General features: G+C 37.8%; 1 protein-coding gene across 1 annotated transcript in view; it reads right to left on the bottom strand.

Moving 5' to 3' along the window:
• Positions 1–12247, bottom strand: part of CSMD1 (CUB and Sushi multiple domains 1) — a 1155040-nt gene that overhangs the window by 348890 nt on the left and 793903 nt on the right. Inside the window, exon 10 of the mRNA XM_054063646.1 lies at positions 10572–10693. Within this exon, the coding sequence (XP_053919621.1) occupies positions 10572–10693 (122 nt within the window). The remainder of the gene's footprint in view (positions 1–10571; positions 10694–12247) is intronic.

Below are 12247 nucleotides of genomic sequence, written 5' to 3' on the forward strand. Positions count from 1 at the left end.
TGATCAGGCCCAGTCAGCACGCGTTTATGAAAGACAGGCACTGCCCGACTAACCTGATGTCCTTCTGTAATGAGGGAAACACTGTGGATGTTGTCTACCTGTACTTTAATAGAGCCTTTAAGACCATTTGCCACCACATCCTCCTGGGAAAACTGGCTGCTCATGTCTTGGATGGGTGTACTCTTCAATGAATGAAAAACTGGCCAAATAGCCAGGCACAAAGGGATATGGTGAATAGTGAATCCAGATGGTGGCTGGTCACAAGTGGTGTTCTCCAGTGCTCAGTGTTGGGGACAGTTCTGTTTACTACCTTTAGTTGCGATCTAGGTGAGGGGATTGCGTGGTCCTTCATTAAGTTTGCAGATGACACCAAATTGTGTGGGAGTGTCGATCTGCTTGAGGGAAGGAAATATCTACAAAGGGGATCTGCACAGGCTGGATAAATGGGCCAAAGCCAATTGTACATTGTTTAAAAAGGCTAAGTGCCAGCTCCTGCACTCAGTCCACAAAAAAACCATGCAATGCTACAGGCTTGGGGAAGAGTGGCTGGAAAGCTGCCTGGCAGGGAAGGACCTGAAAGAGTTGATTGACAGCAGCTGAATACAAGCCAGCAGTGCACCCAGGTGGCCAAGAAGGCCAATAGCATCTTGGCCTGTATCGGAAACAGTGTGGTCAGCAGGACCAGGGGGAAGCTACTGTGTCCTTTTACTTGGCACTGCTGAGGCTGCATCTCAAATATTGCATTCAGTTTTGGGCCCCTCACTACAAGAAAGACAGTGAAGTACTGGAGCTCGTCCAGAGAAGAGCAATGAAGCTGTTGAAGGGTCTGGAGAACAAGCCTTACGAGGAGTGACTGAGGGCACTGGACCTGTTTGGTCTGAAGAAGAGGAAGCTGAGAAGAGACCTATCACTGTCTACAACTACCTGAAAGGAGGTTGTAGTGACACCGGTGCTGTTCTCTTCTCCCATGTAACAAAGGATGGGACAAGAGGAAATGGCCTCAAGTTGTACCAGGGGAGGTTTAGGCCACACATTAGGAAAAATAAAATGAAAAAGAAGAAAACCTTAAAGCTAGAAGAGAAAAAAATTATATAATGAACGAGAGCAAAACAGCACAGAAGAAACTGAAGAAGATGAAAGGGAAAAAAAAAATACAGTGGAGAAAGGATCTCATGGAATAATCGAGTGCATCAAATGCACTTGCAGGAGATAAGTTCCTCCAAGAAAAAAAGCTGGAAGCAACAACCTAATTTTCAGCAACAAGTGAAGTACACGCATAGCAGTGTCTGCATAACAATAAAAGCCAGTGATGAAGGTATAGTCTCTGTACTTCTCCGGTTTTGTGGGTTTGTTTGTTTTTTAAAGTTTACCCCTGGCAATTGTAAAACAAAAAGGCATGCTTATGTGCTATACAGCTCTGGATTTTTTTTTTTAATTTTTTTTCATTTTCTGAGTAGGAGATCATTTGTTTTATCTATAAAATAGATTCAAAGAGGAATTGCTTATTTCTGTTTTGCAAGTTATAGGCTAATGAAGGATCTAACAGTCATCAAGACTGGAAAAGTGTATCTATGAGAAAGGCAAATACGGATGCCTTTCACTGCAGGAAATGTTAAAAAAATATTGACAATAATACATTTGTGTAATTCTCTCCCATGTAGATAGAGTACAAACATCAAGGTGAAAATATTACAAATTACCCTCTTTCAAATGTGAACCTTTTTGCTTTGTCCTTGACACGGTATTAGAACATGAGGAACAGAAGCCATATAACTTTTAAAATTACATATTTCTGTTATTAACAAAATTGTCATGATAATTTTGAAGGTTTTGAGGTTTTTTTTTTGTTTGTTTTTGTTTTAAATAGTTTCTATTAAGCCACATATACCGCTAAGCCTCCTCCTTCAGTTTTTCCATTCCTTCATGTACATGCTTCTATAGTTTCTTTCTAAAAATCCCAGTTCTTTCTTTTTTTCCCCTCTAAATTCCATTTCCAACACAGTATGTCATCATTAGAGCCATCTGAGGCTCATAAAATTCATATCCCACAGCTAAATCTTGGTAGAGTAAACCTAGCTGATATCCTGAAAGCAAATCTGAGATACTGAACACAGACAAGACTCAGTAGTTAGTCTTCATTCGAAACAGGATGGGAGCAGGAAGGTCAGAGAGAAAGCAAGCAACATGGAATATAACTGTCAGCCTGCATTTGTGGCATTTGCCTTAAAAGGGAAAAACTTAAGAATTGGGTGTGTTTCTGCATTTAATGTTAGAAATCATCTGGTAAAAAAAAAAAGAAAATACCACGAGAAATTAGAGCAGAAGCATTAAGAGTGCTTATTCCGTTAGCTTTCCTCAAACTAGGAAATACAGTACTTTCCCATGCTGAAGGCAATTTGTGCTTGCATCCTTTCATAATGAGACGAGTACTTATCCTAAGTGTTCCCCATCCATCACTACCTCCACCAGTCTTTGAAGTTATCAAGTTAAAACTTCTTGTAATGAATTAAAAAGTGAGACATCTAAAACCAATATAGAAAGCAGTTTTGATATGAGTATATGAGTTTCACTAAAAGGCCCATACTTGGAAGCAGATATATTCATGTAAGAGTTTAAAATTCTTATGACGTTTTCTTTTAGTTAATTCCAGTACACCCTTACTGCAAAGTTAAGCTTTTTCATTCATGATATGGACATTATGGGACTCTTCCCATTTCATCTGTGAGCCATGTCCTTCATCTAAAACAGCATATTTTATTCCACAAAGCTGTATCCCTTTTGGTTTTGATTTAGTGAAAGCCCAAACAGTGATTTAGCTGATCAGTCTGTTGGAATGCTTTAGGATGAGAAGAGGCACTATTTAAGCTCTACTAACTATTTGACAGTTCTCCATCAAGTATAATTGGAGTTTGGACATGAACACCCATAAGTGCAAATTAAATTTCATCCTAAATGTCTAAAATCACAGAACTGAGTCTTCTGTTTCAGACCTACTTCAATTACAGTATCACCTAATAAAGATTCCGTAACATTATTAAGAAAATTACATAGAAGCCATGCTACTGCACCTCACTCACATTATTTCTTCAAAGGCAGAAGTACCAGAATTATTAACAGAAATCATAATGTTCTAATAAGCATACGGAAAATGCAGAAAGCAATATAACGATGTATTTTTATTTGCTTTTGTGCAATATGTTTTATTTTGTCTAATATTAGTTGTACATATAGAGAATTCTGTATTAGAATTTATGTATTTAAATTCAAATTGATGATAAATATATATATATAAATACAGTGAGTTTTATCTGTATATAATTTTTGCCCCCCAGTAGGCTTGTAAATACATTTTGCACATTATATTAAAATACACAGACTTTTTTGTTTGGTTTGGAAAGGCATTTAAGACTGTAAATAAACAAGGCTACCTTGGAAACTTTGTAAAATATTTTAGGACACTGGAAGTTTAAAATCTTAATCCTATAATTGCTATAGTTGTACTTTGTGGTCTAAATTATACTGCCTAACTATGAAAAACAAATAAAATGCATGAGCCTATTTCAAAGCAAGAGGGAACTTGAGCAGTATTTGTTTCATCACAGAGATTTTAATAATTTTGATTCTAAACTGCATGAATCCTTTGACAATGATACCATATCCCCCTTAAATAGATAATCATAGAATCACAGAATAGTTTGGGTTGGAAGGGACCTTAAAGATCACCCAGTTCCAACCCCCCTGCCATGGGCAGGGACACCTCCCACTGGCTCAGGCTGCCCAAGGCCCATCCAACCTGGCCTTGAACACCTCCAGGGATGGGGCAGCCACAGCTTCCCTGGGCAACCTGGGCCAGGGCCTCACCACTCTCATAGTGAGGAAATTCTTCCTTATGTCCAGTCTAAATGTGCCTCTCTCCAGTTTACACCCGAAAATGAAAGACATTGTTCCAGCAAATGAAAAATAAAGGCATTTAAATTTAAACTTAAATGTGCATATTTACCTATGGCACAATTTTCAGCTTTAACACTGTGTGAAGAATGAAACAGCATACAAAACTGTGCTTTCATTCAAGGTACTGTGGGAAAGACTCTTTTCAGGGAGTTCTTAGTATACTGGTATGATCTAGAAGGCACAGGATGTACAAGTGAGCCTATTCTAAATTCACAATAGCCTTTTCCTCCACTCCATTAAGTCTATCCCCAGACCTATAAAATAGTAAGAATTAAACAAATCACTAGCATGAGCCTGTATACTGCCAAGAACATTCAAAAGAATCATAGAATCACCAGGTTGGAAAGGACCCACTGGATCATCGAGTCCAACCATTCCTAACACTCCCTTAAACCATGTCCCTAAGCACTTCATCCACCTGTTCCTTAAACACCTCCAGGGAAGGTGACTCCACCCCCCCCCGGGCAGCCTCTGCCAGTGCCCCATGACTCTTTCTGTGAAGAATTTTTTTTCTGATACCCAGCCTGACCCTCCCCTGGCGGAGTTTCAGGCCATTCCCCCTTGTCCTGTCCTCAGTCATTTGGGAGAAGAGCCCAGCTCCCTCCTCTCCACAACCTCCTTTCAGGTAGTTGTAGAGAGCAATAAGGTCTCCCCTCAGCCTCCTCTTCTCCAGGCTAAACAACCCCAGCTCTCTCAGCCGCTCCTCGTAAGACTTGTTCTCCGGCCCCCTCACCAGCTTCGTTGCTCTTCTCTGGACACGCTCCAGAGCCTCAACATCCTTCTTGTGGTGAGGGGCCCAGAACTGAACACAGTACTCAAGGTGCGGTCTCACCAGTGCCAAGTACAGAGGGAGAATCACCTCCCCGGACCTGCTGGTCACACCGTTTCTGATACAAGCCAAGATGCCGTTGGTCTTCTTGGCCACCTGGGCACACTGCTGGCTCATGTTAAAGTAGTTTTTAGATATAAGATTTTTTGGTAATCAGGATCCCCGCAACACAAAACTCTGTGGTACAGAAGAGAGGACAAATTCTACAGATAAATAAATCAATACTGTGGCAACGTACTGGTAATCTCTGTAGAGACGAGATACACAGTGCTCAGCAATAGCTTTCTTCCCCAGTCATAGTATAGTGTCAGACTGCAGGTGCCGTAAATGTCAAATGTGCTGACAAACATCCTTTTACTTGTGGCAGGGTGGTCTGAGCATCCATTCAGAGAGACGGGAGTTCTGTCTGTGATGAAGCCTTGAAGCAACAGGCTTTTTGTGGGCATACTTTCTCAAAAACACTGTAACATTAAACAGTGTAACACAATAATGCTGTATAACAGGAGGAAATCTGCCTATTGAAACAAAGGCTTTGAATCTATTGTGAAGTACTATATATGCATAAGCTGCTTATTTGGAAGTAAGACTCTGAGGATGACAGGGATGTCAATAAAGGATAAGATTTGAGCTACCACACACTTTGACCCAGTCCACAAATCAGTAAGATAACCTCACTAAAAAAAAAAAAAATTATATTCTCATATGCTACTTAGTAATAATGCTTTTTATAGAGCATATTGTAAAATTTAATTGTCCTCAAAGAAATTATCTCAAAATCATCATTTACAGTTTGTGGACTCCATAGCTGTGAACTGGGAAAAGTTTTCCTGGATAAGAACGTTTTCCTGAAGTTCCCCAGCTATGTGCTTTGAAAAAAAACAAATCAGAAATAGCATTTTATGGCAACATATTAAGCTATAGTCCAACTTTATACAAAAACCTGAAGGTTCAGTCCTACAGAACTACACATGAAGCTTCCTGTGCTCTCTCTCTAATTAATTTCAATGTCTTCAATTATGACAACTGCAGTGAATAACTTTTTGTTAAGAAGAAAGTTGTTAGACCCAAAGAGATACTCAATAGCTATGCTTAGAACGGTGGAGAAAACACATTATTCAGGAAAACAAAATAAAATTAACCACGTAAGTTCACGGATGGCACTAAGCTGGAAGGAATTGTAGATCGGGTTGAAGGAAGGCTTTGCAGGGAGGTCTGAACAGGCTGGATCGATGGGCTCAGGTCAGTGGGATGAGGTTCAACAAGGCCACGTGCAGAGTCCTGCTCTTGGGACACAACAACCCTGTGCAGCTCCAGGTTTGGGGAGGAGTGGCTGGAAAGTGCCTGGCAGAGAAGGACCTCAGGGTGTTGGTTGACCGCAGCTAAACATGGGCCAGCAGTGGTCCAGGTAGCCAAGGAGGTCGATGGCATCTTGGCTTGTATCAGAAACAGTGTGGCCAGCAAGATCGGGGAAGTCATTCTTCCCCTGTACTCAACTCAGTTTTGGGCCCCTCACTACAAAAAGGGCATTGAGAGGCTGGAGTGTGTCCAGAGAAGGGCAATAAAGTTCATGAAGGGGCTGGAGAACAAGTGTTATGTGGAGCAATGGAGGGAAGTGAGGTTCTTTAGCCTGGAGAAGAGGAGGCTGAGAGGAGATCTCATCAGTGTCTACAACTGCCTGAAAGGAGATTGCAGTGAGGTTGGTGTTGGTCTCTTTGCCCAAGTGACAGGCAACAGAACAAGAGGGAATGGCCTCAAGCTGTGTCAGGGGAGGTTCAGATTGGACATTAGGAAAAAATTCTTCACTGAAAGGGTTCTCAAGCACTGGCAGAGGCTGCCCAGGGAGTTGGTTGAGTCACTATCACTGCAGGTATTTAAAAGATGGGTAGTGAAGTGCTTAGGGGTATTGTTTAGTAGTGAACGGGGACAGTTGGGCTTGGTGGTCTCAAAGGTCTTCTCTCATAGAATCTCATAGGGATTGTGATTCTATGAAAACAAATAAACAAGTAACAACAAAAACACCCAAACCCCTACATCCATCTGTAATTGGGACAAACTCTTTATTTACCAGGCCATTCAACTTAGCATTATTGCTGCTTATGGCACATCTACTATAGCAAAACTCTCAGTCAACCAGGAGAATATTGTGCAAACTCAGTATCATTGCTGAAACACCACCAAACCTTGCCCTCCTATAGACACTGGAGTTGAAAACTGAAGACCTTGTATCTAGCTATATTGCTGTAAAATAGTGAAAGCAGCAGGAAATCCAGGGCAGTAAGTCATATGAAAACCCCCACAGCCTGGAGAATGTATTGAAACAGCCAGGGACAGAGGCATGTTTAGAACGTACTGTGAAGAGATTATAACAGCAAGAAGGAGATAAAGACAACAGATCAGCAAGACATCGGAAGAACTGTCCAAAGTAATCGATTCTAAAAAGTTGAGAAACTACATCACAGAATGACTAAGCCAATGTAACGTTACCAGGAATTGCAGCATGTACTTGTCAGAGAGTCAGAAGAGCACCATAAAGTTGTATTTGCAAACACTAAAAGTCTAATAAATGACTCAGTAAGATGCCGATCAGAAGCTACCATACTGGGACCCGGAGGAAACAAATGTTAAGAGAAGAAAATCAACTCTTCAAAATAAGCTGAGCATTAACAGTAATACCTTTGAACAGGAGAAGAACCAAGCTTAACTTAGATTTTTGTGTTGCTTAGAATAAGTCAAATACATGTTAGAAAAACATTTAACGAACAACAACATTCAGGCTTGATTAAAACCTCGAAGTATGTCCCTGCCCCATAGGAAGTTGAAATGTGTTTTCATTTTGAATTCACATTAAAAATCTTACATCCATCAGCACCAGAATGAAAATATAGAAAATTTTATGTACCTTTTTTAAAAAAAAAATATTCTTCAAATTATTCCAGCACATTATGTTCCACATTTCATGCAAGGGCACCTCTTCACTACACTATGTTCTTTAAACCTCACCAAATGTTAAATTAAGAGGAAAAATTGCCTTATCTTGCAAAATACTATGCGGAAACTAATCCGATGAAAGGACACAAATTCACTACTAAAGTTAAAACTAATTTAAAATACACAGTCACAACGTGTCATACTGTTTACCGTCTCAGAAAAGAAAAATCGCACAGAGCCATTCCAGCATTCTGATATTTTTTTTTTCAAATCTGAAGGGCAAAAAAGTAGGCTCCTCAATCTAATCTTAAAATCAGACCCTCAACACACAGTTCAGTTTTCAACAGTTCTGTCACTCATAACTCTAACAAAAGTCACAGATAAAAATCTGCACAACATTCAGCAAATCTTAACATCAATTCATTATTTTGGAAACCTAGAAATGATTTTTGCAATTGATTTTTTAAAGTTCACAGGTTTGTGAACTAGCTGGCAAGATACTTTTCTTTACAAAGAAGAAAAATGTACTATTTCAGTCAGGTTGTCTGCAAAGTAAAAGCATTTTCCAACATATCTTTTGGTATCTGAAAGGATATGTGTTAAATATAGTTTCAGCTATTTGGGGATGGAAGTCCCAATATCAGATCTGTATTGATACACACTGATTCGGATTATATAGAATTTATGTGAAAGCAATTTGAGGATACTGTAAGCCTTAAACAAATCTGGTTTTAAGACTTCACACACTTGTCAGTCCTACAGCAAACATCCATCCTGCCTACATACATGAAGTTTAGAAAAGAATCTTCCTTTGTTGCACTGCTAGACAAATCCATCATTAATAAAAATACAAATCATTCCCTATCGCCCATCCTGTCTGGAACCGAAAGACTTAAAGGTCTAAGTCTTTTTCTTACATTGTAATTATCGATATGTTTGTCAGCATATGTCTTTACCTTCCACCCGGCTGGATGTAATAGTGTGTAATTTTTTTTTTTCCTAGATGAAAGCTCCACAACGTGTACTCATACCTCTTCATTCTGAACACAACAAAAGAATTTATCTGTCTGGGTGTACAATTCCTTCAGCGTATTCTTGCGAGTGATAAACTATCAAGCTGTCCACAGACTACTGCTTAAGAGCGCCTTTTCAAGTTCAGTGAACAAAGTAATAAGCTAATCCACACCAATCTCATTAAGATCTACCCTACTAAAATCCTAAATCCATTGTGAAAGATATATTGTGTAGAATGAGCAGAACTTGTGCTAGATTAAGGTTTAGCGATTTTCAGAACTGAGTGTCCATAGGAAGAATACACAGTAGAGTTTAATAAACAGCACTGCACAGGAAGTACCAATTTTCATATTATTACGGTTCAACTTTCTTGCAATCAGCCAGGAGATCATTATCTTCATTTTATTATAAATACAAAAATCAGCACTTAACTGAAATTCTTGAAAAAAAAATAAAATTAAAAATGAAAACTTAATGGAACAGCTCTGAAGAAAGAAACCATTAAGACGTCAAGATTCCCTTACATTAGCAGTTATTTCACATATTTTCTTTTGATACACAATTTTTTCTCATAAAACTATATTGCATTTTGCAGAACCAAGAAGACTATGTATTACTGAACATAAATTTGAGCAGATGCATTTGTCAGACATTTTCCATGTTTTAAATGCTAATCTATATTTGCAAATGCAAAGCAATTTAATACTTTCAAGACATTAAATTTTATAGAAAGTCAAAGGTCATTCACTGACAAGTAGTCACTTCTAATTTCTATACTAAATAAAATACAAGAGCTGAGTTTAAACTAAATAAACCCCTTCCTGTTCAAAGAGAGGTCCTGTTGTAGTGAAATGTTTCACAATGTGGTAAGCGTTGTACTTTTGCCATTGGTGTTTTTTTTTTTCCTTGAATACATCTATTTTCTGAGGCACTGAATCCTCTTTAAAACAAGAAGAACTTGATTTTGCAAAGAAAATGTTTACATCTCAACAAGAAGCTATGAAAGCATGCAGTAAAGCAATCTTCTCTGCTGCTAAACATTTGTATTAGTTTATGGTGAGACAGTTAGATATTTTCCCTTAACTTCAATAAACAACCGAAGAATTCAGCCTTCAAAAACCTTGCATAGGAAATCCATTATGTAGTTGTGAAAGTACATATAGATTGTATGTTCCTCAATTTATTCTAACTAATTTATTCAGCATTTCACTGCAGAAAAGTAAAATAAGGGAAAGATATTTCTTTTATTTCATTTTTTTCCTGCAAGTAGGGAGCCTCTCTGTCCTTTAGTAAATTGATTTTACAGAAGTACAAGTAAAAATGCATCTCAGTACACTACATTCTAATAAGAATACATGGTTGCGCTTACTATTGTATGCCATTATTTATAGCAATGCATTTAGAATCATTATTGGAAAATAGTGGATTGATAAGAGAAAATAGATAAGTAGAAAACCCCTAACAAGATCAGACAAAGTACTTAGATGTGTCTAGTTTTTATGCTAAGATTAAGTATTAAGATACAAATTGAAATATACACTATCAACTCATTTAGCAATGTGTGACTCAGTGTTATTTTCTGTATTTCATTAGAAAATTTATTTATAACTTGGAAACTTTGATTAAGACCTATTACTCTGAGTATTCATTTTCACAGATATTAAAAATTTATGTTTTTTTTCCTAGTGCCCAATATATTTTCTTAACATCTGTACTCTGGTAATTTTTACATTTAAAAGAACATACAGATTTGCATGTATTCATGCATTTACACAAATATGTACAAAATAATTTTATGGCAGATCCAAAATTCTACAAGTTGAATTGAGAAAAAGAGAAAAAAACATACCTTGTCTGGGTCAGTTGTTGTAATGACCCACACACAATGTGCATTGTCTTCATATTGAACTGGATAGTTTGGTGATGTAATAATCCCACTTGGTCCACGTAAATTAGAGCCACATGTTCTAGCTAAAACGATAAACAACAAATAAGATTGCTTTTGATCAATTTCTCTCTTTAAAGTAAACATTAAAAAATTGCCACAGCATCAATAACAACTTGCTGTGGAATTATTATTCTGCTGATACATTCTATAGAAATCTGCCTTTGAAGGTGTTCCAGACAGTCCTGAAGAATATCCTACAGAGAAAGGAAGCCAGCGCTTTTCAATTAATCAGCCCAACATTTACAGTATTGTATTCTTACTTTACATAAATTAATTTCTAAGGATTATCATATCTATAGTCTGTTTAGAAAGAGATTTATCCTCTACAAGTGGATGGAAGGAGCCTTCTTTGTATGGCTGCAAGATGGTTTGGTGTGTGTTCTCCTTCAGTCCCCCACAATTTGGAGGAAAAAAGAAAATGTATCACAGCATTTGACTCTTTGTAACAGTATATCCTTAAGCTAGACTCTAAATTCTGTGGTGTCTTAGCTCTTTACACTGGAGGAAATAAAATCAGAAAAGAAAAAAAAAGGTACTAGTCTTACTTTTGTAAAGAACAGATTTAAACGTGAAACCATCACAATCCCTTTGGCACATTTAGCAGACCTAGATAGTTAACTTTATTACTTTACAAGTTATTTTCCAAAAAGCATTAAGGATAGATTTCCTAATATATTCAAACTTCTCAAAACATATCAGTATCTCAAAGTATTTTAAAAAAAAATACTTAGACATATAATTTCCAAGGACATCAAATGGAGTTACAAAACTTGGAACATTTTACGATTTTGCTGTCAAGTGTATGGTACTACAGCTCTTTGGCACCGTGCTAAGTCTACATCAGACCATTTCTAAGTATTTAGATAGTGTAAGTCTTCAAAGATCTGAATCTCAGGACTTATCTACATAACTTCCATTAACTTTTGCATAATATAGATCCTCCACTTATTTAAGTCCCAGTACTGCCAAGAGAAATGAATGCATTCACAGAATCACAATGTTGGAAAGGACACATTGGATCATCGAGTCCAACCATAATTCATTGGACATTTATTTTTTTCGGAATATTGTATTAAAGTACCCAGCATATACCTGGTACTTTGGAAAAATCTTAGTTTTCCTCTTTCTCTGTGACTGCCTCCATTCTGAAGAATTGAGTTTTTACTTCACAAACTTGCTGGGCTGAAGCCTGAGCTGTGCATTCATGCAAATGTGACTGGTACAAAGAGGAAATAAGAAAATTTGGGGGAAATTACTTCCAGATTTTCCATCCTCCCATGGCAATCTGCAACCAGCACTTGGTCCTTGTCAGTACATTACAAAGTTGACTTTCAGAAATAACTGATACTCTATGTCTAGACTGATTCAGCTAAGACTCAGTTTACTATGAAAGTGTCTGTCTATGTTCATGATAGAAACTGCCTTAATACCCTGCCGTGAATTTCGTTTAGAATCATAAAATAGCTTAGGTTGGAAGGGACCTCAAAGATCATCTGGTTCCAACTTTCCTGACATGGGCAGGAAAACATTTGTGTGAGACACATCACACAGAAATCTTCCACAATGATCTCATTAGG

The sequence above is a fragment of the Cuculus canorus genome, chromosome 3 (assembly GCF_017976375.1).
Source record: "Cuculus canorus isolate bCucCan1 chromosome 3, bCucCan1.pri, whole genome shotgun sequence".
NCBI lineage: Eukaryota > Metazoa > Chordata > Aves > Cuculiformes > Cuculidae > Cuculus > Cuculus canorus.